This window comes from Cavia porcellus, unplaced genomic scaffold (assembly GCF_034190915.1).
Source record: "Cavia porcellus strain 051 isolate PalLab524CR breed Dunkin Hartley unplaced genomic scaffold, mCavPor4.1 scaffold_11, whole genome shotgun sequence".
Lineage (NCBI taxonomy): Eukaryota > Metazoa > Chordata > Mammalia > Rodentia > Caviidae > Cavia > Cavia porcellus.
Window position 1 is genome coordinate 67,375,746 of NW_026947494.1, and position 27,655 is coordinate 67,403,400.

At 37.0% G+C, this 27,655-nt stretch overlaps 1 protein-coding gene across 3 annotated transcripts in view; it reads left to right on the plus strand.

The window, feature by feature from the left end:
- The window catches only part of Cmya5 (cardiomyopathy associated 5), a 104,732-nt gene that overhangs the window by 19,170 nt on the left and 57,907 nt on the right, over window positions 1–27,655 (plus strand). Inside the window, exon 1 of one of the 3 annotated variants that reach the window (XM_063258417.1) lies at window positions 6,343–6,422. The exons of the other annotated variants lie outside the window; for them this stretch is intronic. Within the exon in view, the coding sequence (XP_063114487.1) occupies window positions 6,358–6,422 (65 nt within the window). The 5' untranslated portion in view covers window positions 6,343–6,357. Of the gene's footprint in view, window positions 1–6,342; window positions 6,423–27,655 lie in introns of those variants that run through there. 3 annotated transcript variants of the gene reach the window in all.

The following is a 27,655-nucleotide window of genomic DNA, read 5'->3' on the forward strand; positions in this document are numbered from 1 at the left end:
TTTGTTCTAAGAACTACTACAATTAGTAGTAGTACAATCATCTTAGCTATCTTGTGTATATATACAAATTTATATCTTTTTTCTTTTCCCTTTTTTTCTCCTTTTCCCTCCGTTATTTTTTTCTTATCCCTTCACAATATTTACTGAAGAGTTTGTATTTTATTTACTTTTAGTTTCTTATACTAAGGAGACAATCTGGTATTTACACTGTGTGAGTTTGAATTATTTCACTTATGACTGGTCACCAGTCACATCCATTTACCTATAAAAGCCTCTGATTCTTCTGATTCTTCTTTATAGCTGAGTAGTACTGCATTGTATAAAAATACAACATTTTTTTATCCATTCCTCAGTTGGTGGTCATTTGGATTGTTTCCAAGATCTGGCTATTACAAATTGTGCTGCTATAAACATGGGTGCACATATATCACTGTGGTGTGATGTTTTTAATTCTTCTGGAAATCTACCCTGAAGTGGAAAAGCTGGGTCAAATGGGACCTCCAATCCCAGCTTTTTGAGGAATCTTCAGACTGACCTCCATAGTGGTTGCGTCAGTCTACACTTGTACCAACAGTGCAGAAGAGTTTGTTTACCCACAGCCTGTCCAGCATTTGTTATTGATGGTTTTCTTGAACCTGGCCATTTTTTCTCAGTGTTTTAATTTGTATTTCTCTAATGACCAATGATGCTGAGCATTTTTTTCATGCATTTATTTGCCACTTATATTTCTTTACCTGAAAAATGTATATTCATATCAGATGCCCATTTTTGGATTGGGTCGTTGAATTTTGTAGGTCTGATTTTTTAAAAATTCTTTTTATGTTCTAGATAAAAGTCCTTTGTCTGAGAGACAGTTGACTAAGATTTTTTCCCCCAATTTGTGGGTTTTATTTTCACTCTCTTGGTGATTTCTTTTGACATGCAAAAACTTTTTAATAAGACAAGATTCCAGTTATTGATTCTGGAAAGTATTTCCTGTATGGTTTGATTTTTGTTCATTAATTCTCTGCCTACCTCCATGTCTTCAAGATTTCTACCTACTTTGTCTCTCAGGAGATTTAGTGTTTCTGTTTTAATATTTAGATCTTTGATCCATTTTGACTTTAGTGCATGGTGACAGACATGAGTGTAGTTTTAGTTTTTGGTATATGGAAAGCTAGTTTTTCCAGCACCACTTATTAAAGAGGCTTTCTTCCAGTGAACATATTTGGCCCCTTTTTCAAAGATAAGGTGGCTGAGTGTGATTGTAGTTGTGACTGTATCTTCTAATATAATGCATTGATCTTCAGGTTCATTTTGTTGCCAGTACCATGCTGATTTTTATCACAGTAGCTTTGTAGTATAACTTCAAGTCAGGGATTGTGATGCCTCGTGCCTTGGCTTTGTTGCCCAGAATTGCCTTTGCTATTCTAGGTTTCTTCTGGTTCCAGATGAATTTAGGAATGATTTCCCTAGATCTGTGAAGTATGTTAATGGTATTTTGGTTGGAATTGCATTAAATCTGTATAGCAATTTTGGGAGAGTGGCCATTTTCACAATGTTTGTTCTTCCTATACATGAACAAAGAATGTCTTTTTATTATCTGAGATCCTCTTTAATTCCTTTTTTAAAAAATTTTATTTAAGGAGAAAAAAGCAAAAAAAGGGTACAAGTTATACAGAATTTCAGAAAAAAATACACAATAGGAAATCACTAGTTAATAGGTTATATATTGTCTCTTTAATTCCTTTTTCCAGAGTATGCTAATTTTCACTGAATAGATCTTTTTTTGCTTTATTTTTTAAAAAATTTTATTTAAGGAGAAAAAGAAAAAAAAAGGGTACAAGTTATACAGAATTTCAGACAAAATAAACAGGAAATCACTAGTTAGGAGATTACATATTGTCATCTTAGCAATAGTTGTTCAAGTTACAAAATTAAAGCATATAAAGTGGACATTCAAATAGTGAAACTGCAAACAGTTCTGTTCAATGATCCCACAAAACTCAGTAATATGGTTATCTATCGTATACACTTAAATATACATGCAGTTATATCCTTTAGAGCACTTTCTTTTCCTCTCTTTTGTACAATGACAATTATACATTTTGGGTTTTATTATTCCCACAGTTCTTATTACTTTTTTTTGAAGAGCGTAAAACCAAATGTGACATAACAGAACAGAGTCAGTCAAATCAAAAGGATGGACATAATAGATAATGTAAAAACAAAATACAAGGTGATCAACAATGGTTACCATAATGCCTCTTGCTATCTTAAAAAGAATTGCCTATATCATCAGTTATAATAAAATTGAACAAAACAGTAAAGAACAAAACCAATAAAACCAAAACATTGGAGACATTACAGGACTTCAAAAGAAGATAATAGTCAACCAGAATGGGCGTCATAATGAATCTTATTGTCTTCACAGTTGTTGCCTATACTCTTGAACTTGGTAGTATCAAGCAAAATAGAATAGAGGGAAATCAGTCAAAACAAGATGGTGAGAGCAATACAGGGTTTTCAAATCAAGTTAATAGGAAATCAAAGTGGGTTACTATAATATATCCTGCTATTTTTAATTTACTTTTCCCTTAATTAAAAAGATAGAAATAAAAAAGTAAATTAAAAGAGATTGAGATAAAAGAGGACATAACAACAAAACAGCACAGATCAAAACATAACCATTTAAGCAAAATAGTGTTTCACCACAAGGTATTCTGACATAAAAGTAGTTACCATAGTGTCTCTTTCCTTAAAATCTTTGAGTATAACTTTGTATACTGTAGCATCAAACATATCAAGACAATGTAAAACCATTCAAGAGAATGACAGTATTACAGGGTATTTAGAATCAACTAACAGAAAATGAATAATGGTTTCTGTATAATCTCCTTGTCTATAAAAGTTTTTGTTTATATTATCACATATAATAAAATCCAATAAGATAGGTACAACATGTTAAGACGATGGGGACAGAAGAACAAAAGCTTGATGGGACTTCAAAACAAGATGATACTAAACCAGCACTAGCTATTATGATGTCTTGTTTTCTCCAAAATAGCTGTTCCTACCATCCAACCTTCTCTGCCTCATTTCTGTTGAGCTCTTTTTCTGTCATTAGTTGTCAGTTTGTCTTCTTCATTTCACTTTCTGCTCCATTCATTGTGGCCTCTCTGCCACTGTTTCTGGAATCTTGGTATTTTTCTTTTTTAGAATGTCCCTGCAGTATTCTCTGTAGAGTTGAATTGGTGGTTGCAAATTCCCCTAGTTCCTCTTTATCCTGGAAGCACCTTGTTTCTCCATTAATTTCTAGGGACAATTGTGCAGGATATATCAATCTTGGCTGGAGGTTATCTTTCAAAGCTTGAATTATTTCCCCCCATGCTGTTCGTGATTTGATGATTTGTTCCAAGAAGTCTGCTGTAATTCTGATGGGTGTTCCCTTGTAAATGATCTGTTTCTTGTCTCTGACGGCTTTTGATATTCTGTTCTTATATTGGATTTCTGGAATTTTGATTATTCTATGCCTGGTTGCAGTTCTGTTTGGGTTGTAGGTGGCTGGGATCCTGTATGCCTCATGCATCTGCGTATCCTTACCTTTTGCTAAATTAGGGAAATTCTCCTGGATTATTTCTGTGAATAGCCTTTGTAGTTCATTTGTTTGGTCCCTACTTCTTTTACGTTTTTTAATTCTTAAGTTATAGTTCCTCTCATTATCTTCTAGCCTTTGTATTATTGCTGTTTGTTTCCTTGTTATTTTTAAGAAGTTTTTCATTTCATGCTCCCATCTTACAAATCTGTACTCCATTTCAGATAATCTATCCTTATTTTCTTTCAAGCTGTAATGCCAGCTTTCAATAGAGTTTTTAGTCTCCTGGTAATCTCTTTGAACCTGCTTCACGTATTCTATGTTTTCTGTATTTTCTCTGTCAAACAATTCTCCCCCCTTTTTTTTCTGTTCTTCCATTCCACCATCTGTTTTTTCTTGGGTGGTGCTTGCATTTCTCTATCTATTCTACTTATATCTTGCTTTACTTCATTAAATATCTCACTTTTGAACTCATCTATGAGGCTCCAGAGATATCGCTTTATATCTATTGATGCCATGTCTGATATTCCATATTTTCTGTCCTCATTCTCTTCTGCACTTACCTTTCCTGCATCAGTGTTCTCAGGATTGGGGGCCGAGGACCCTTTCTTGTTGCCTCCTCTTCCCATATTTTTTGTTCCTTCCATACAACTATGTAGGAGGCCCAGCTTCTTTCTTTGTCAGTTACAGTTTGTTTCAATCACGCTGACTAGGTGTTCCCGCCCACTGCAGTGTACTAGGGAGACACAGACCTGGGCAGCCTCTCCTGGGCCCAGCCCTCCAGGTCAACCTATTGAGGGCTTCACTACTAAGTTGCACCGCCAGGCGCTCGGACCTGGTTTGGGCTAGCCTACTGGGTCTTAGTCTGTGGTGTCACCCACGTCAAGCACTTCCCACCAATCCTGCTTGAGAGAGGAATATGTGACTAAAGTCCCTGCAGTGTCCTGTTCTGGCTAGTTTGCCTGGTCTCAGAATGTCCTCTGTTGAAGCCTCCTAGTCTATGGAAGGGTCCCCGTTCCTCTCACTCACTGCAGGTCGATGCAGGGCACCCTGCCAGTCCCACTCTCAACTCTGTTCACCGATTCCGGCTCTCAGAGCTTTCACGTGTCCCTGCTGTGCCGATTCAGACGCAATAGCCACAGCAGAAATTTCAAGCCGCAGTTTCCAGAGGTGTGGGTTCCAGCTTTGGTGCTGTGATTTTATCTGTTTCACTTATAGCACTGGGATTGCATTTCCAGTTGGTTTGTCTCAGCTTAATTCATTCCTGGGTCAGCAGGGTGTATCCCCCCTTGCTTAGGACTCCTCATATCACACCATTCCTTGATTCTAAGCTGGCTATCTCAGAGAGCCTCCATAGCTGCTGTTGTATATCCACCATGTTCTCCTGGAAGTCTACTGAATAGATCTTTTACTGCCTTTGTTAGATAGATTCCTAACTATTTCATTTTTCTGGATGCTATTGTGGGTATGGTTTCTCTAATTTTTCTCAGTGAGTTTGTTTTTTGTGTACAGGAATGCTATTAACTTGTATATATACACATTAATGAATTTGGTTATTACATCTAGAAGTATTTCAATAGAATTTTGGGAATCTTCTATGTAGAGTATCATGTCATCTGCAAATAATGATAATTTAACTTCTTTTTCTATACTTTTAATTTCTCTGCCTTGTCTAATTTCTCTGGCTAATGTTTCCAGTGCTGTATTGAATAGGAGTGGTGATAATGGGCATCTTTGTCTTGTTTCTGATTTTAGAATGAAAGCTTTCAGGTTTCGATCATTTAATATGATGCTGGCTATTGATTTGTCATGGAAGGCTTTTATCAGACTGAGTTAAAGACCATCCATTCTGATTTTCTGTAGAGATCTTATAATGAATGACTGTTGGTATTTATCAAAAGCTTTTTCTGCATCTATTAAAATGATCATGTGATTCTCATCTTTGGCTCTATTGATATGGTATATTACATTTATTAATTTGTATATGTTGAAATATCCCCATATTCCTGTGATGAGTCCCTCTTGGTCATGGTGTATAATCTTCTAGATGATTTGATGCATTCTGTTAGCTAATACTTTGGTGAGAATTTTTCCATCTATGTTGATTAGGGAGATTGGCCTGTAGTTCTCTTTTTTTGGTTGAGTCTTTCTCAGGTTTATGTATTAGAGTAATATTTGCTTCCATGAATGAGTTAGGAAGAATTGCTTCTCTTTCAATTTTGTTGAAGAGTTTTAGGAGTGTTGGAATTAAGTCTTCCTTCAATTTCTTATGGAATTCTGCAGTGGATTCATCAGGACTTGGGCTTTTCTTTGTTGGTAAGATTCTAATTACATTTTCAATTTTATTAACTGAAATTGGGTTATTCAATAATTTTACATCTTCTTGATACAGCTTTGGTAATTCATATGTTTCTAGGAATCTGTCCATTTCTTCTGTGCTATCAAACCTACAAGAGTAAAAGTTTTTGAAGTAGTTATTTTTGATCTTCTGTATTTCCACAGGGTCTGTAGTTATTTCATCCTTTTCACTCTTTATTGTATGAATTTGAGGTTTTTCTTTTCTTTTTAAAATAAAGTTGGCTAAAGGCTTATCAATTTTATTTATTTTTTCAAAGAACCAACTCTTTGATTCATTGATTCTTTGCATTGTTTTCGTAGCCTCTATTGCATTGATTTCAGCTCTGATCTTTATAATTTTCTTCCTTCTTTTGACTTGCTTTTCTTTTTCTAGATGTTTGAGGTGTAGCATCAAGTTGTTTATTTGTGTTCATTCTGTTTTCCTGATGTGGGAATTCACCACAATAAATTTCCCTCTGAGGACTGCTTTCATTGCATGCTTCAGATACTGGTAAGTTGTATTTGTATTTCTGTTTGCTTGTAGGTATTTTTAAATTTCTTCTTTAATTTTCTTTGTGGCCCATTGATTGTTCAGGAATATATTATTTAATTTTGATATGCTTATGGAGTTTATGCAGTTTCCTTTGTCATTAATTTCTAGTTTCATGACACTGATCAGACAATATGTGTGTGGTAATTTCAATTCTTTTGTATTTACTTAAGCAAGTTCTATGGGCTAGTATATGGTCTATTTTAGAGACTGTCCCATGTGTAGCTGAGAGTAAAGTGTGTTCTGATGTTGGGTGGAATATTCTATATGCATCTACTAAGTCCAGTTGTTCATAAGTTTGATTGAGTTATGTTACTTCTTTGTTGATTTTCTGGTTAGTTTATCTGGTCTCTTTGTGTCAGTGGAGTGTTAAGGTCACCTATCACAATTGTGTTACTGCTTATTTGATTTTTCATTTTTATTAATATTTGTTTTATATAGCTGGATGCTCCCATATTTGGGGCATATATATTTAAGATTGTTATCTCTTCCTCTTGAAGTTTTCCCCTAACTAATATGTAATGACCTTCTTTATCACTCGATCATTCTGGTTTGAAGTTCAGATTGTCTGCAAAAAGAACAGTTTCCCCTGCTTTTGGGGGAGGTGTCCTGTTGCGTGAAGTATTGTTTTCCATTTTTAAACTTTCAGTCTATGAATTTTCTTCTGAGTTAGATGGGTTTCTTGTATACAGCATATGGTTGGATGTTGTTTATTTTTTTAAAATTTCATTTAAAGAAAGCGTAAACAAAACAGAAAATAGGTAGAAATAATAATACGTTCAGAGACAAAAAATAAACAGTAAGAAATCACTAGTTGATGTTTACATCTTGTTGTTTTACAAATAATTGTTCAAGATACAAAAATGGAACATGTAAAATGGGAATTCAAACAGCAAGACCACAAACAGTTGTGTTCAACTGTGCAACAAAATCTTAGTAACATGGTTGCAATCCTATATACTTAAACATACATGCAGTTATCCATATCTTCATTTATGTTGAGATTAAACATACTAAAGCATGTTAAAATCATTCTGAACAAAGAATAATAGTATTGCTGGATTTCACATCATGACACTGTGTGATCAGCGCTGGATACTGTAGTGTCTTTTTTTAAAAATTTAATTCAAAGAAAGACAAAACAGAAAACAGGTAGAAATAATATGTAATTTCAAAGAAAAAAATAAACAGTAAGAAATCACTACTTGATGATTACAGATTGTCTTCTTACATATAGTTATTTAAGATACTAAAGTGGAGCTTATGAAATGGGGATTCAAACAGTGAGACTGCAACCAGTTCTGTTCAACTATCCAACAAAAACTTAGAAACATGGTTATCAATCCTATACACTTAAAGATACATGCAGTTATCCATATCTTCAATTATGCTGAGATTGAATAAACACAAGCAGGCTAATATCACTCTGAACAAAGAATAATACTATTGCTGGGTTTCACATTATGACACTCCAGGATCAGCACTGGGTACTTTAGGGTTTCTTTTTCTTCAAAGTATCTATTCATTTCATCATGTGTCATAAGATCAGTTCTCATAAACTCTTTGTAGATTCTACACATGCATGAGTCTTAACATATATTTCTATCCTTTCTATATTACAAGGAGAAACAAAACAAGGCAAAACAAAACATATTCTTATAAACACATGACACAAAAAAAACATACAAGACCATTGTACAAATCGTTCTACCTTGGTTCCTGTGTTGTCTCTTGTTATCTCCAATAGAATTGGCTATATCATCAGATATAACATTATTGAATATATCAGTACATAACAGTATTAATAAAAACACAGCTTTGAATATAGTATAGAACTTCAAAAACAGGTAGTTATCAAACCAGAATGTGTACTGTAGAGTCTTGTCATCTTCAGTGAAGTTGCCTATACTCTCAGATTTGATACTATCAATCATATCAGTTTTGAATAAAATCTTCTCTGCCTCATTTCTGTTATGCTGCTTTTTGCCATCAGTTGTCTGCTTATCTTCTTCATTCTTTTTTCTGCTCCATTAATTGAGACCTCTATGCCACTGTTCCTGGAATCCTATTATTTTTCTCTCTCTCTAGAATGCCCTGCAGTATTCTCTGTAGAGTTGAATTGGTGGTTGTAAATTTCCCAAGTTCCTCTTTGTCTTGGAAGCTTCTTGTTTCTCCATTAATTTCTAGAGACAGTTTATCAGGGTACATCAATCTGGAATGGAGGATTTTTCTTTTAGGGCTTGGAATATTTCGCTCCAGGCTCTTCTTGACTTGATGGTTTGTGTCGAGAAGTCTGCCATTATTCTGATGGGTCTTCCTCTATAGGTTATCTGTTTCTTGTCTCTAACAGCTTTTAATATTCTGTTCTTATATTAAATTTCTGGGATTTTGATTAGTATATGCCTGGTTGTAGCTCTTAGTTGTAGGTGGCTGGAGTTTTGTATGCCTCATATATCAGAATAACATTTCCTTTTCCTATGTTTGGGAAGTTTTCCTTAATTATTTCTGTGAATAATCTTTGTAGTTCCTTTGTTTGTACCCCAGCTTCTTCATTTACATTCTTTATTCTCAAGTTATAGATCCTTTTGTCATCTTCTAGCCTTTGTATTGTTACTGCTGTTTCCTTGTTATTTTTAAAAAGTTTTCCCTTTCATACTCCCACATTGCAAAATTGTACTCCAGTTTGGATAATCTATCCTTAGTTTCTTTCAAGCTGATTTGCCATCTTTCCATAGAGTTTTTAATTTCCTAGTGATCTCTTTGAATCTGCTTCATGTATTCTATATTTTTTTTATATTCTTCACCAAATGGTTCTCTCCTATGTTTGAGTTCCTTCTTCCGTCTGTGTCTGCTTGAAGGGTGCTTAGTATCTCTTTTATTAATCTTTTTTTTTTTTTTTGTCTTTTTCGTTTTTACCGGTACCAGGGATTGAACTCACGACTGCCTGCTTGCAAGGCAGGCACCCATGCTGCTGAGCTAAATTCCCAGCCCTTATTAATCTTCTTATATGTTGCTTTATTTGGCTAAATATTTCACTTTAGAACTCGTCTGTGAGGTCCCAAATGTATCTCTTTTTGTCCTCTGGTGCTGTGTCTGATATCTCATGTTTGTTGTTCTCATTCTCCTGTCCTGTGTCAATGTCCTCAGGGTTGGGGACTTTTTTTGTTGTTTCCTCTTCCCATCTTTTTTGCTTCTTCCAGCAGGCCTCAGTTGCTTTCTTTGTTGGTTACAATTCTTCAGGAGCGTGCTGGCTAGATGAGCCTTCTCACTGAAGTGTACTAGTGAGTTGCAGACAGGGACAGCGTATGCTGGCCCCTCCCCTCCAGATCAGTCAAGCTGCTGTGGCCTGCACTACTGTTTTATTTTGCGCTGCCTCCCCTGTGGACCAGCCAAACCTCTGAGGCCCCACTGGGCCAGTGCGGTTAGTGTTAGTGTGTGTCTCTGCTGCAAGGACTTGACCTCAAATAACCTACTGGGTCTCAGCCGGGTCACGTGACCCAGGCCTAGCTCACTCCATCAACCCTGTTTGGGAAAGGAAGAATTGACTGAAGTCACTGCTGCCCCTTGTACTTGCCAGTCCTGCCTGGTCCCAGAATGTCGCCCACTGGAGCCCCCTATTAATGGAACGGTTCCACTCCCGTCACCACAGGTTGATGTAGGCACCCTGCAAACTCAGCTTTCCGTTCAGCTCGCTGACCCTGAACTCAATGTAACTGCGCCTCCAGTGAGTCAAAGCAGCAGGACCTCAGCAAGTCGTGGCAGGACCCCAGCAAGTTGCGGTGGGACCTCGGATGGTCAGCAAGTCACCTTAATTTCTTCTTGGGATAAGAGAACTCATCTCCCCCTGTTCGGGGCTCCCCACTCTGTATTATGTTGAATTCTAAGTTGACTATCTTAGGGAGCTTCTGTGCCCAGTTGTTATCTATCCACCACCTTTGCTCCTCCCCACCTGGATGTTTTTTCTTGATCCACTCTGTTTCTTTTGATTGGTGAATTGAGGCCATTTACATTGATGGTTGTAACTAATATATATTGACTTATTTTTGTTATGTTATCTTTCTGCTGTTGTTTCTTTACCTTTCTACTCCGTTTGTTTACCTTGCTTAGTGGTTTCTTTCTGTTGGTATTCTTGAAGTTGTTGTTATTTTATCTATCTAGAATATCTTTCAATATTTCTTTTCAGGTTTGGTTTCATGGTCATGAAGTTCTTCAGCTGTTCTTTGTCATGGAAGTATCTTATTTCTCCTTCAGTGTTGAAGGGCGGTTTGGTGGGGTGTATCAATCTGTACTGGAAGTCATTTTTCTTTATGATCTGAAATACTTGCTCTTCTTGACTTCATTGTTAGTGTTGAGAAGTCTGCTGTGATTCTGATAGGCTTTCCTTTATAGATGATCTGCTCTTCTCTTTAGCAGCTTTTAATATTCTGTTCTTATGTTGAATTTCAGGGATGTTGATTATTATATGTCTGGATGTAGTTTTGTTTTGGTAATGGCTATTTGGATTTGATATGCTTCACTGATCTGTATGTCAGTTTCCTTTTCCATGATTGGGAAATTTTCTGCTATTACTTCTGTAAATTCTCTTTATATATCATTTGTGTTTTCACCTTCTTTTTCATTTATACCTATCAATCTTATATTGGTTTTTTTTTTTTTTGCATCCTCTTGCAACTGTTGGGCTGTTATTTCCTGATTCCTTGTTATTGTTAAAAGACCTTTCTTTTCTTGTTCACTACCTATAATCTTGTCTTTGTGGTCTGAAAGTCTATGTTCACATTCATTCATGAGGTTTTGCCAGATTTCAATGGAATTTTTGATTTCTTGGATATCTCTTTGAATTTGTCCCATGCATTCTACTTCTTTCTTACACTTCATTCAAGGTTTCCATATTTTTGCCATGCTCATCAATTTTTTAACTATGTCTTCTTTGGATGTGTTCAGCATTTCTTTTATTATGTTTAGTATTTCTTCTTTTACCTGGGAGATGATTTCTGATCTGAGTTCCTTTACAGCTTCATGGGTTTTTTTTTTTTGTTGTTGTTTACTTCAGTTGCTATCATTTCAGAAGTTTCAAGTGTATGGCTTACACTTTCTTTTACATTCCTGTATCCTAGGCTTGTTTGGGATGGGGTGGAGGTTTGATATTGTATTTTGCTCTTTTGTGATTTTCCTGTGTTCCCCTGGAGAAGCTGAATGCAATGCTTCAGTTGCTTCCTGGGTTGAAGATGTCTGTCCCTGTACTTCAAGGAGTTTCCTCAGTTGAGTAGAGGTCACTAGTCAGGACTTACCAGGTCCCCAGTGGCTCTTGAAGGCTTTATTACACTGGGAGGACCTTCAGCACACCCCAGATGCAGAAAAGGTTTCTACATCTACTTGAGGTTTCTGGGTGTGCCTTTACTTGAGGTTTCTAGGTATCCCTTTACTTGAGGTTTCTGTGTGTGCCTCTACCAGTTTCTGAGTGGCATACCAAGACTGAACAGGTAGATGGAATATCATGTGTAAGCCTACAGCTCATGCAACAAAGTGTAACAAAGCTTCCCAGCTGCTTAGAGCCTCTGGGCAGGGTCCTACGAGGATCCAAGCAACCTACCTATGCTCCCCAGCTGTTTGGCGATGCTTGGTGGGGCCCTACCGAGTTCTGAGACGTTAAAACTTCATGGCCAGGTAGAGTTCACTCAATGCAGGAAGTTCCCCTACCACTTGGGGTTGCTGCATGTTGCTCAACCAGGACCTGAGTGACCTACCAACATTCCCTGTTTGGGGACTCTAGATGGGGCCCTACCAGGTTCCAAGCAAGGTGCTGACATTGCATGGCTAGGAGGAGTTCTCTGTGCAGACCGTCCGCTGTACCTCTCAGCACAGGAGGTTCCCCTACCACTCAGGGTCACTAGGTGGGGCCTATTGAACATTTTTTCATGTATTTATTTGCTGTTTATATTTCTTTATCTGAGAAGTGTGTATTCATTTCAAATGCCTATTTTTGGATTTGTCTTTGAATCTGGGATGATTTTATTGGGTTCTTTATATGTTCTCGATAGTAATCCTTTGTCTGAGGTGCCTCTGGCAAATATTTTCTCTCACTTCATGGGTTGGTGGAGCAGTCTGTTGGTGGAACAGTGAGACTGCAGCCTCTCCCTGTGAGTCAGTGTCATTTGTGGACTGAGGGAAGAGAGAAGAAGGCCCACACCAGGAAGCAACAAGAAATGCTAGCCCCTACTTCCTTGGCTGATTTAGAGAAACACAGGCTCTGAGGATAGTTTTCAAGGTGAAATGCAACTGGATGTCTGTGGTACTTTGATGTTTCACTGACATTATAGCTCTAGGGCCAGTGGTTTCATCATAGATTCAGAGGATAGCGGTATGCAGTGTGTCATCTAGGGAGATCTTCTTCTGAGGTTGTAGCCATTGTTGATTCCCTATGGTCTTGTTTTGAAGTCCTATATCATTTCCATTATCTTTTTGGGTTGGATTTTATTCTCTTTTGTTTTGTTTGATTAAGTTAAATCTGATGGCAGGAGCAACTATTTCAAAGATAGCAATATATATTATGGTAGGAATTTTGGATTTACTATTGGCTTGTTTTGAAGTCTTGTATTACATTCATTGTCTTGTTTTTATTGTTTCTATTTTATTCTGTTCTGTTTGATTTTTACCATGTCTGAAGTTACCTGCAGCTATTTTGAAGACCCCAAAAGGCATTATGGTAACTATTGTTGATTTTGTAATGTTTTGAAATTCTGTATCACTTACACTGGTTTGTTTTGATTGGTTTTATTGTTTTATCCTCTTTAAAATAAAACAACAACAATAAAAAACCAAAACAAAGTGAAAAAAACAAAGGCTTTTCAGTAGGGTAAGATTCCAGTTGTTGATTTGCTACAATAGTTCCTGTGCAGTCTATGTTTTGTTCATAAATTCTTTGTCTACACCAGTGTCTTCAAGAGTTTTATGTACTCTATCTTCCAGCAGATTTAATGTTTCTGTTTTAATATTAAGATCTTTGATCCATTCTGATTTTAGTTTAGTATACAATATGAAATATATGGGTCCAGTTTTAATCTTCAGCATGGGTGGAGCCAGTTGTTTCAGTGCCATTTGTTAAAGAGGCTTTCTCCCAGTGAATGTGTTTGGCACTTTTGTCAAAGATAAGATGGCATAGTGTGTCCTTCGTTTTTTCTGCATTTTCTAATCTGTTTCATTGATCTTGGGGTCTGTTTTTTTCCCAGTACCACACTGTTCTTATCACAATAGCTTTATAGTATAATTTTAAGTCAGGAATTACGATGCTCCCTGTCTTGTATGTGTTTGTTGCCCAAGATTGATTTTGCTAATCTAGGTCTCTTCTGGTTCTAGATGAATATTAGGATTGTTTTCTATAATTCTGTGAGATATGTTATTGGAATTGCATCAAATCTGTATAACAGTTTTGGAAATATGGCCATTTTCATTATAGTGGTTCTTCATACCCAAGGGCATGGGTTTCATTTGCTAATATCTCCTTCAATCTCCTTTTTTAGAGCACTGTAGTTTTCAATGTAGAGGTCTTTTATAACCTTTGTTAGGTATATTCCTAGGTATTTCATTTTTTTTTGGATGCTATTGTAAAAGGTATTGTTTCCCTGATTTCTCTCTCAGTGAGTTTGTTATTTGTGTATGAGAAGATTACTGATTTTTGACTTCTGGGAGAACATGGCAGACAAATAACAGCAGCCACGAGGCTCTCTGAGATTTCCAGCTTAGAATCCAGGAGCGGTGCCATGTGAGGGGTCCTAAGCGAGGGGAGATGTACCCTGCCGACCCAGGAATGAACTAAGCTGAGAGAAACCAACTGGAAATGCAATCCTGATGCTATAACAGGAACAGATAAAATCTCAGCATGGAAGCTGGAGCCCGTGCCACTGGACGCCGCAATTTGAATTTCCTGCTGCTGCTACTGCGTCCCAATTGGCACAGCAGGGAGAGAGATGCACAAAAGCTCTGAGAGCTGGAATCGGCAAACCAAACAGCGTTGAGAGAGGGACTGGCAGGGAGCCCTGCATTGACCTGTGGTGAGTGAGAGAAATGGGGACCCTTCCATAGACTAGGAGGCTCCAACAGAGGACATTCTGGGAACAGGCAGATTAGCCGGAACAGGGCCCTGCAGTGACTTTAGTCACATATTCCCCTCTCAAGTGGGATTGGTGGGGAGTGCTTGGCCTGGTGATGTCGCGGACTAAGATCCAGTAGGCTAGCCCAAATCAGGTCCCTGCAACTGGCGGTGCACCCTAGCAGTGAAGCCTTTAGTAGGTTGATTTGGAGGGACAGGCCCAGCAGAGGCTGCCCAGGTCTGTGTCTCCCTAGTACACTGCACTGGGTGGGAACACCTAGCCGGCAAATTCAAACAAACTGTAACAGGCAAAGAGAAAAAAAAAAAGAAGCTGGGCCTCCTACATACGCTTGTATGGAAGGAACAAAAAGTATGGGGAAAGGGAGCAACAAGGAAGGGTCCTAAATCCCCAATCCTGAGAACACTGATCCAGGAAAGGTAAATGCAAAAGAGAATGAAGACAGAAAACATGTAATATCAGACATGACACCAATAGAAATAAAGTGGTATCTCCAGAGCCTCATAGGCGAGTTCAAAAATGAAGTATTTAATGAAATAAAGCAAGAAATAAGTAGAATAGCTAGAGAAATGCTAAGCACCGCCCAAGAAAAAACAGATGGTGGAATGCAAGAACAGAAAAAAAAGAGGAGAATTGTTTAATGGAGAAAATAGAGAAAACATAGAATATGTGAAGCAGGTTCAAAGAGATTACCAGGAAACTAAAAACTCTAATGAAAGCCGACATAACAGCTTGAAAGAAACTAATGATAGATTATCAGAACTGGAGGACAGATTTGTAAGGTGGGAGCATGAAATGAAAAACTTCTTAAAAATAACAAGGAAACAAACAGCAATAATTCAAAGGCTAGAAGATGATAAGAAGATCTATAACTTAAGAATTAAGAACATAGAAGAAGTAGGGACACAAACAAATGAACTACAAAAGCTATTCACAGAAATAATCCAGGAGAATTTCCCTAATTTAGCAAAAGGTAAAGATACTCAGATGTATGAGGCATACAGGACCCCAGCCACCTACAACCCAAACAGAGCTACACCCAGGCATATAATAATCAAAATTCCAGAAATCCAATATAATAACAGAATATTAAAAGCTGTCAGAGACAAGAAACAGATCACTTACAAGGGAACACCCATCAAAATTACAGCAGACTTCTTGGCACAAACCATCAAATCACGAAGAGCATGGGGGGAAATAATTCAAGCTTTGAAAGATAATAACCTCCAGCCAAGATTGATATATCCTGCACAACTGTCCCTAGAAATTAATGGAGAGGGGCTGGGGATTTAGCTCAGCCCCTGCCTTGAAAAGCGCCTACCTTGAAAGCAGGCAGTTGTGAGTTTGATCCCTGGTACCGATAAAAAGGGAAAAAGACAAAAACAAAACAAAACAAAACAAAACAAAAATAAGAAATTAATGGAGAAACAAGATGCTTCCACGATAAAGAGGAACTAGGGGAATTTGCAACCACCAATTCAACTCTACAGAGAATACTGCAGGATGTTCTAAAAAAGAAAAATACCAAGATTCCAGAAACAGTGGCAGAGAGGCCACAATGAATGGAGCAGAAAGTGAAATGAAGAAGACAAACTGACAACTAATGACAGAAAAAGAGCTCAACAGAAATGAGGCAGAGAAGGTTGGATGGTAGGAACAGCTATTTTGGAGAAAACAAGACATCATAATAGCTAGTGCTGATTTAATATCATCTTGTTTTGAAGTCCCATCAAGCTTTTGTTCTTCTGTCCCCATCGTCTTAACATGTTGTACCTATCTTATTGGATTTTATTATATGTGATAATATAAACAAAAACTTTTATAGACAAGGAGATAATACAGAAACCATTGTTCATTTTCTGTTAGTTGATTCTAAATACCCTGTAATACTGTCATTCTCTTGAATGGTTTTACATTGTCTTGATATGTTTGATGCTACAGTATACGAAGTTATACCCAAAGATTTTAAGGGAAGAGACACTATGGTAACTACTTTTATGTCGAGATTATCTTGTGGTGAAACACTATTTTGCTTAAATGGCTATGTTTTGACCTGCGCTGTTTTGTTGTTATGCCCTCTTTTTTTTTTTAATCTCAATCTCCTTTTTATTATCTACTTTTTCATTTTTATCTTTTTAATTAAGGGAAAAATGAATAAAAAATAGCAGGATATATTATAGTAACCCACTTTGATTTCCTATTAACTTGATTTGAAACCCTGTATTGCTCTCACCATCTTGTTTTGACTGATTTTTCTCTATTCTGTTATGCTTGATAGTACCAAATTCGAAAGTATAGGCAACAACTATGAAGACAATAAGATTCATTATGATGCCCAAAATGGTTGACTATTATCTTCTTTTGAAGATAATAAGACTTCTTTTGAAGTCCTCTAATGTTTCCAATGTTTTGGTGTTATAGGTCTTATTCTTTACTGTTTTGTTCAATTTTATTATAACTGATGATATAGGCAATTCTTTTTAAGATAACAAGAGGCATTATGGTAACCATTTTTGATCATCTTGTATTTTGTTTTTATATTATGTATTATGTCCATCCTTTTGATTTGACTGACTTTATCCTGGTATGTCACATTTGGTTTTACTTTCTTCAAAGAAAAAAAGTAATAAGAACTGTGGGAGTAATACAACCCAAAATGTGTAATAGTTATTGTACAAAAGAAAGGAAAAGAAAGTGCTCTAAAGGATATACTGCATATATATTTAAGTGTATAAGATAGATAACCATATTACTGAGTTTTGTTGGATCATTGATCAAAACTGTTTCCAGTCTCACTGTTTGAAAGTCCCCTCTATATGCTTTAATTTTGTAACTTGAACAACTATTTCTAAGATAACAATATGTAATTAACTAATGATTTCCTACTGTTTATTTTTTCTGAAATTCTGTATAACTTATACTCTTTTTGTGTTTTTTTTTCCTTTTTTCTCCTTAAATAAAATTTAAAAAAAAGAAGGTTACTGATTTTTGAGTCTTGACTTTGTAATCATCTACCTTACTGAATTTGCTTATTAAATCTAGAAGTCTTTTCCTGGGGTTTTTGGGATCTTCTAAGTAGAGTATCATGTCATCTGCAAATAACAGTAGTTTAACTTCTCCCTTTCCTCTTTATTTGTTAAATTTCTCTCCCTTGTCTAATTTCTCCAGCTAGAGTTTCCAGGACTATGTTGAATAAGAGTGGAGACAGTGCACATCCTGTCTTGTTCCTGATTTTAGACTGAAAGCTTTTAGTTTTTGTCCATTTAGTATGATGTTGGCTATTGGTTTGTCATAGATGGCTTTTTTCAGGTTGAGTTAAAGACCATCTATTCCAATTTTCTGTAGGGCTTTTTTTTTTTATAATCATGAATGGGCATGAATGGGTGCTGAACTTTGTAAAATGATTTTTCTGCATCTATTGGGATGATCATATGATTATATCCTGGGCTCTGTCAATATAGTGTATATTACACTTTTGGATTTATGTATATTGAATCATCCCTGCATCCCTGAGATGAATCCCACTTGATCATGCTGTACAATCTTCTTGACAATTTGCTGCAATCCATGTGCCAGTATGTTATTTAGGATTTTTGCATCAATGTTCATTAGGGAGATTGACCTATAATTCTCTTTCTTAGTTGGAACCTTCTCTCGTTTTGGAATCAGAATAATGCTTGCTTCCATGAATGAATTTGGGAATATTGCTTCCCTTTCAATGTCATTAAAGAGTTTGAGAAGTAGTGGTATTAGGTCTTCTCTAAATTTCTTGTAGAATTCAACAGTGAATCCATCAGGGTCTGAGTTCTTCTTTGTTGATAGATTTTTAATTACCTCTTTGATTTCATTGATTGATATTGGGTTATTTAGGATTTTTATATCTTCTTGTTTCAGCTTTGATAATTTGTATATATCAAGGAATCTGTCCATTTCTTCTGTATTTTCCATATCATTGATTATCAGCATCGTTGAAAGATTTGAGAAAGACAGGGTGACAGGGATTTCCCATCTGCTTGGAGTTTAGAGTAGCATTTGGAAGTATCTGCAGAATGTTAACATTCCTGCCACGAGGGTTTGCGACTTTCAGGATGATCATGGGCTCTGGTGAAGGGTGTCCCAGGTACACAGGTGCCAGGATCACTGTCTGATTCACATCATTTTTATTTTGCACATGTTTTCCTGTTACCTGAATTGCCTCCAACCACTTGCAACTTGGTCTTCTTGGAAAACTCATTTTTATCTTGTAAAACCTTAGATCTAATCTTTATACTCTGACTATTCTCCAGACTGCTCCTCTCTCACTTGTGTCACAGCCTGTGCCATGCCATCCCCATAATTAAAAAGCTGCATTCTCCATTCCAGCTCCAGTACCATTTGTATGTCCTTTCTATTTGCAGCTACATCTCCATGCAAGCCTCCTTGTTCCTACAAAAAAAAAAAAAAAAAAAAAAAAAGAACTGTGTCGTCTGTCCTGTTCCCTTTACTTTGCACATTATGGTATTTGTTAGAATTTAAAAGCAAAATTTCTCCTGTTCATTTTGCCAGGCTCGTTTTTCAGTTTTGCTTCTTGAATTTACAAAATATTGTCAATGAACTGGATTATCTCTGGTAGTGGGACAGAGATAGAGATGGTAGTAATTAAGGAAACTTTCCTCAGGAACATTACTTTTTTTTTTTCTTTTTACAAAGATAGTGTTTTCACTTACTTGTGTAATTAGGACTAAAATTATACTGGGTGCAGTTGTGCATCCCAGCTACACAAATTTGAATCCATCTTGGCCTCATCCATATCTTGTCTACAAACAAACAAACAAAACAAATGAACAAATAAAAGGGACTAGGTATATGGCTCAGTTGTAGAACACCCTATGTTAAATCTCCAGTACAAGAAAATTAAAATATATGGTTTAATATGTCAGAATATAGATGTTTATTTTATTTTATTTTATTTTTTTTGTCTTTTTGAGACAGGGTCTGACTATGCAGCTCAGACTGGCCTTGAGTTCACTTTGTAGCTCAGGCTGGTCTTGAACTTGCAATGACCCTCCTGCCTCCCAAATGCTGGGATTACAGGCATGAGCCACCATTCTTGGCTTAGATGTTTAATACTGGGGTGAGATGTAAGTATAGTTAGCGTTTGCATTCAGAACGTAGCACTAGTTGCTTTAACAAACCTAACAATCTCTGACTTGGTGTAATAAGAGTTTTTCCATCTCACTTAGTCTGTCTTTTTTTTTTTTTTTTTTTTTTTTTTGGTGCCAGGGATCGAATTCACAACCTAGTGGTTGCCAGGCAGGCACTTATGCCACTGAGCTAAATCCCCAGCGTATCTCCAGCTCATTTAAAATCCAATGCAGGCATTTATAACTGGGCAGCTCTTATTTAAGCAATGACTCAGGGACAAGATGCTTCCCTGGTGTGGCTCTGCCATCTCTAGCATGTGATCTTTAAGGTTGGTGTGCTTTAATCTGCCAATTGGGAAAAACGCAGAGGGTCGCTTTGAGAGATTTTAATGATCTGTGCCTAGTGCCAGCATATGTCACTAACGTTCACTTTCCCTTGGGTGGAACTCATTTACTTGACTGGGAAATGCAATGATTTGTAAACTTGGAAAGAAGAGAAGCGAGTATCGTGATACGCTGGCTGTCTCTAGTAACACGAGAAATAGCTCCGTGTGTAACGGATGGACTATGGGTGTATTAGAGAGGTTTCAAGGAGCTCACAGAATAAGTGGGGAGATGGAGATCCAGGTAAGAATGGGGCCAGAGCTCTGTGAGCTCTATACTGCACGAAAGGCTGATGTTCCACTCTAGGTGCCGTGGATTTTCTGCATAAAACCCAAAGCCCCAACTGGAGTACAATGAGGGCTCTGACCAGCTTAGTCCATGGAACTGCCCATTCCTGAGCTGCGGGCTGTGGCAGAGCTGATTGTTCCACCCCTTAGCCATCTCAGACCCTTCCACAAAACCCACAGACCTGGCTCCTTTTGGCCACAGTGAACTTCTGTCTTTGGTGGCCCATTGCCTATGACAACTGTAGTCTCAGCTCAACCTTGAGTATCATTGTCTGCTTTGCTCTTCAGGTTAACTTCCTCACTTCTGTTCTGGCTCTGATTGAACCACTGGAGTTGAGTGACTGCCTTTGATTACCTGGTAGTGTCACTTGGCATCTCAGTTCATAGTTATCTGTCACATATCATTTGATTTTCTTCACACCACTTATCTTAAATTCTATTAAGACTTAAGCAGCATGAGAGCTGGAACTCTGTTTTTTATACTGCTGTATCCTTTTTCTCTAGAACAGAGTCTGGTACATGACAGAAATTGTTGAATTTGTTAAATCAAATAGCAAATTTATGGGTGAAAGAAGACAATATATGTAAAAGTCTGTTTACAGTCATTAGGTGATGTGCAATTATAACATTACTGTTGCTGAAAACCACATGTCTGGTGAGTTTCAGGACACTGGTATCCAGTTGTCCTGATTTGTGTGAGTAGGGGGTGATAGGCAGTTGCACAGCCAGCATGGCCTGAGGATAAAGTGATCTAAGTCTTTTCTCTTCAGAATACCAATTAGGAACTGGGCATGTTGGTGTACCCTGTATCCCAGCACTCAGGAAGCTGAGTCAGAAGGATTGCCAGCCTGCATTATAAAGTGAGATCCTGTCTCAAAAAAAAAAACAAAAACAAAAACAAAAACAAAAACAAAACCATACCAAACAAACAAAAAACCGTACCATTTTGGGTTTTTATGTTGTTGCATAATTTGATTCAAATTTTCACTTTCCAACTCACTGGCAGTTTTATAGTGTGTGTAATAGTCTTTGTCGCTGACCATGGATAATTTCCCTTTAATGCTGGACTCTGTTGCTTGTGAAGCAACTTATCCACCTCAAAATGCTGAAGCTCTTAGAGCTTGTACAAATAAAGATGTAGCTGTGTGCTTCTGAGGAAGACCTGTCCATTATCTGCTGAGCTCTTGGCCTGATTTTTCCCTATATCCATTTGTGGTGGATACTATTGCATCTATTACTGTTGTCAAGGGATATCCTTTAGGTTTTGCTAGCTGATGTATATGTGGCCATTTATTTTTTCCATGCACATTTATTTATATTGGAATTTGGTGAGTACAACTACTGTACAACATTCTCTTTCCTTTGTCTAAGTTCTGAAATTCTTGATAAATAACTTAAAGGAATGGTAACAGAGATAAAAATATCAAGTTTGTTACTTTTAAAGCTGGCATCACAGAATGTGGCTTAGGTGCAAGAAAAAACAATGTGCTTTTTAAATACCAAATCTCAGAATTAGACAGATTTGTATATCCAGTTATGGGCAGAACCACAGACCTGTCCTCATATACTCCACTGCACAAGAGTAAACTGGGAAAGAGGAAGCTGGGCCAGGGGTATTACACTATCACCTGACCTACTGCATGATAGGTGGTCAGGAATGAAAACTCTGTGTCACAACTTATTATTTTAAGTAAATTGCTTTCATGTATTTTTAAAGATTTTTCAGATAAAATGCTCCTTTAAAATGTTAAAAAGATGTGCATCAGACAGTTTATTCCTATACTCTTGTAGAGATATAGCAGGAAACTATTCACATGTGGCAACTGAGCATTTGTGAGCCAAGCTGCGAGAATGTGTGATGTCTGGCAATGCTCTTGTACTCATGGCTCAGGCAGGCACCCAGTTTGCTTTACGGTGAAGCTATCTCCGGGAGCATCATCCAAACAGATTCTAACATTCAGAGGCATGAAGTCAGACAAAATTAACTTATTTCTCCATCACAAATCTGTATCTTAGTCTAAACTGTTTGCTTTGAAGAAAACTCTTAAGATCTCTTTTTTTATTTTTATTTAAAGAAAGATTAAACAAAACAGAAAATAGGTAGAAATAATACATATGTTCAGAGAAAAAAAACAGTAAGAAATCACTAGTTGATGTCATTTTACACATAGTTGTTCAAGGTACAAAAATGGAACATGTAAAGTGGGAATTCAAACAGAGAGACTGCAAAAAGTTCTAATCAACTGTCCAACAAAAACTTAGTAACATGGTTGTCAATCCTATACATTTAAACATACATGCAGTAACCCATCTCTTCATTTATGTTTAGATTAAACAAACTAAAGCAGGTTAAAATTAATCTGAACAAAGAATAATAGTATTGCTGGATTTCACATCATGACACTCCGTGATCAGCACTGGGTACTGTAGCATTTTCTTTTTAAAACTGAATTTAAAGAAAGACTAAAAAAACAGAAAATGGGTAGAAATAATACATAATTTCAAAGAAAAAAATAAATGGTAAGAAATCACTCATTGATGATTACAGATTGTCTTCTTATAAATATTATTCAAGATACTAAAGTGGAGCACATAAAGTGGGGATTCAGACAGTGAGATTGCAACCAGTTCTGTTCAACTATCGAACAAAAACTTAGAAATATGGTTATCAATCATATACACTTAAACATATATGCAGTTACCCATATCTTCAATTATGTTGACTTTGAATAAACCCAAGCAGGTTAATATCATTCTAAACAAAGAATAACACTATTGCTGGGTTTCACATTATGACACTCCAGGATCAGCACTGGCTATTTTAGTATCTCCTTTTCTTCAAAGTATCTGTTCATTTCATCAATTGTCGTAAGATCAGTTCTTATAAACTGTTTATAGATTCTACACATGCATGAGTCTTAACATGTATTTTTTTTAATTTTGAAAGTAGTAAAAATGCAATAGCACAAGACAGAACAAAGCCAATCAAGAAAATGCAGTGAAATTGGTATAGGATTTCAACAGTAGGATACTAGGATAGTAGTAATAAGTACTGTGGTATATCTCTTTAACATAACAATAGTTGTCCAGTCAATTACATATTGTAAAATCAAACCAAAAATAGAACATTGTAAAACCAATTGAGAATACTGAATAGAACAAAAGAAACATAACAAAACAGTGAAAACAACCTATGCCTTCAAACAGAAGATAGAAGGAAATCCCCCATATTTGCTATACTGCATATGGTCATCCTCCCAAGAGATGTTGAAACATCTATCCCCAGTAGCTAAGGGGCGAAGGGGCAGGTGGGAGAAGGGTCCTTGATTTTCAGCTCGCGTGGCAGTAGGCTCACAGGTAATGGTTCTTCTCCAGGCCCAAGGTGCTTACCAAGAGGGCAGGTGAATAAGCTGCGAATAAGCTGCCTAAGTCCCTCCATGGCCAGATCTCTGGAGCTCTGTTCTCCTCCTGGCCCACATTGCAGATGCTTACCAAGAAGGTGGTGGAATAAGCTGCCTGAGTCCCTCCATGGCCAGATCTCTCCTCTTAAGACCTCTTTGGCAATATCCACTGAACAGTAATCTTGCTTTGGAAAAAAAAAATCATGTGCAACAGTGCCTAGTAATAATTTGAGCTTAATAAATAAATGTATGAATCTTGACTTTGGGCTTCAATCTGAAGTCACATGAAAGTCAATGGTGATTGAAAGTGTTGTAATTTCACCAGAAACTTCCTGAAGGTAAGGACTAATGAATGGAAACTAGTACTGTAAAGAAATAATATTAGAAGCAGTTTTAAATAGTTTTTCACTGAACTTAATTGGCTAAACTAATCAAAGCTGCCTGTCTTCTTTATAAAATAGACTAATGAGGGGGTTCCAGTAAAGATGGTGGATAGATAAGAGCAGATTATAGAGGCTCCCTGAGATAGTCAACTTAGATGCCAAAATAACACAGTGTGGGGAGTTCCAGACAGAGGGAGATGGATCTTCTGACCCAGGAAGAAACTAAGGTGAGAAGAACCAATCAAATATGCAGTCCCAGTGCTACTATTGGAACAGCTAAAGGTTCGGTGCTCCTGCTGCAGTGCCTGTACTCGCGTGGCCATGACTTATCCAGCTGCCCAAATTCCTGTCTTTTTGACTCACTGGAACTGCAGTTGCACCAAGGTTGGGGGTCAATGGGCCCAATGGAGAGCTGAGTTTGCGGGGAACTTGCATAGATCTGCGGTGAGTGCTGGGAATAAAACTGTTCCACAGAAAAGGGTGTCATTCTAATGGGATGACATCTTGGAACTGGGCAGGACTGGCAAGAACAAGGAACACTAGTGACTTCAGTCAGTTGTTCCCTTCCCAGACGGGATTGGTGGGGTGTGCTTAGCCTGGGTCACACCCCTGCCTGAGACCCAATAAGTTGTCCCAAACCAATTCCCTATGCACAGCACACACAAACACAGTGAAGGCCTTAGCAGGTTGACTGAGATGGAGGGGAGGGGCCAGCATACACTACTCCTGTTTACACCACAATAGCACACTGGAAGGGCAGGATCACCTTGCCAGTGCACTTCAGAAGAATCATAACTAACAAAGAAAGAGACTGGAGCCTCCTCTATAACATATTTGGAAGAAACAAAAAATAAGAGGAAGCAACAAGAAAAAGTCCCCAGCCCCCAAACCTGAGAACATTGATCCAGGAAAAGTTAAATACAAAGGAGATTGAGGACAGCAAACATGCAATATCAGGCACAGCACGAGTGGACATAAAGAGATATATTTGGGGCCTCATAGATGAGTTCAAAAGTGAAATATTTAACCAAGTAAAGTAAGATATAAATAGATTAACAAAAGAAATGCTAAGCACCTCTCAAGAAGACACAGATGGAAGAATGGGGGAACACAAAAAAAGGAGAGAATCATTTGATAAGAAATATAAAGAAAACATAGAATGAACAGCTATTTTGAAGAAAATAAGACATTATAATAGCCAGTGCTGATTTAATATCTTCCTCTAAAGTCCTACTATGCTTTTCTTCTGTTTCCATTGGTTCTATCATATTATATCTTAATAGATTTTATTATGTGTGATAGTATAACATATTTTCTATGGAAAATGAGATAATATGGTAGCCATTGTTTGTTCTCTGTTATTTGGTTCTGAATGCCCTGTAATGCTTTTATTCTCTTGAATGGAACTGTTTTGTTATGTTTGATACTATCGTATATGAAGTTATGCTCAACTATTTCAAAGAAAGAGACATTATGGTAGTTATTGTTAATTATGGGTTGTCTTGTGGTAAAATGCTGTGTTGCTTGCATTGTTCTGATCTGATCTGCTTTGTTATGTCCTCTTTTGTCTTAATCGCTTTAAAATAAAAATAAAAAAACATAGAATACATGAAGCGGGTTCAAAGAGATTACCAGAAAATTAAAAACTCCACTGAAAGCTGGAAAAACTGCTTGAAAGAAACTAAGGATATATTATCCAAACCAGAGGACAGGTTTGCAATGTGGGATCAGGAAAGGAAAAATTTCTTAAAAATAACAAGGAAACAGACAGTAACAATGCAAAGGCTAGAAGATGACAAAAGGATCTATAACTTAAGAATAAAGAATATGAATGAATAAGTAGGGGTACAAACAAAGGAACTACAAAGGCTATTTGCAGAAATAATTAAGGAAAACTTCCCAAGCATAGGAAATGACATTCAGATATATGAGGCATACAGAACTCCAGCCACCTACAACCAAAACAGAGCTACACCCAGGCATATAATAATCAAGATCCCAGAAATTCAGTATAGGAACAGTATATTAAAAGCTGTCAGAGACAAGAAACATATTACTTAAAAGGAAAACCCATCAGAATAATGGCAGACTTCTCGACACAAACTATCAAATCAAGAAGAGCTTGAGTGAAGTATTCCAAGCCCTGAAAGAAAATAACCACAAACCCAAATTGATGTACCCTGAAAAACTGTCTCTAGAAATTAATAGAGAAACAAGATGCTTCAAGACAAAGAGGAACTGGGGGAATTCGCAACCACCAATCCAGCTCTACAGAGAATGCTGCAAGACATTCTAGAGAGAGAGAAAAGTACCAGGATTCCAGGAACAGTGGCAGAGAGGCCTCAATAAATGGAACAAAAAGCAAATTGAAGAAGACAAACAGAAAACTGATGGCACAAAAAGAGCACAACAGAAATGAGGCAGAGAAGTTTGGCTATAATCTCTAATACAGATGGCCTTGATACTAAATAAAAAAAGAGAATCACAGGCAGAGAAGATCAGGAGGTAGGGTCCACTGAGATGCTCTTTATAGGAAATATAATTAACCTGAAAAAAGATATATGGACCAAAAATCAAATATGAGAAAACAATGCTCTATGTGACAGGGAACCAGAGACTAATAGGGGCAATTAGACCAGTATTTGTGGATAAGTTGGAAAGACAGGCTTTAATAGGTAAGGAATACAATCAGAGATCAAGTCCAGGCTGGAGAAGGTTCAGAACCACTTATGTAAATAGCAGGCTGCCTCCCCTTCAATTTAAAACCAAGGGTGTTGATGAGACCCAAAAATGCACAGTGCACCCTGGGGGAGTGAAAGGGAAGGATAGTCTTAAAAAACATGGCAGAAGATATTGTTAATAGTGTATCAGGAATTAAAACCCATATTACTTGCACCACTCTACTTAGATAGAATTTATTCTGTCCCAGTTTGTCTACTTGCAGTAGATCTGAGAGCACAGATAGCTATCCCAAAAATATCAGGATATAGCACAGCAATCATCTTTAATTTCCTATTAACTTAATTTGGAGCCCTGTATAACTTATACTGTTTTATCATGACTGATCTTAGTTAAATCTGGTTTATTCCATTGCTGTTTGGTATGGACAGATTTTATTCAAAACTTAGGATTGATAGTATCAAGTCTGAGAGTATAGGCAACTATGCCCAAGATGACAAGATTCACTACAATACCCATTCTGGTTTGATTACTACCTGTTTTTGTAGTTTCACACTATCTACAAATTATGCTTTTATTAATACTGTTATGTACTGATATATTCAATTATACTATGTCTGATAATATAGCCAATTCTACTAAAGATAACAAGAGACAACACAGTAACCATGGTAAAACTTCTTGTACAGTGGTTTTATATGTCTTTTTCATTTCATGTGTTTATAGGAATATGTTTTGTTTTGTCCTGCTTTGTTTTGTTTCTCCCTCTAATATAGAAAGAATAGAAATACATGGTAAGACTCATGCATGCGTAGAACCTATAAACAGTTTA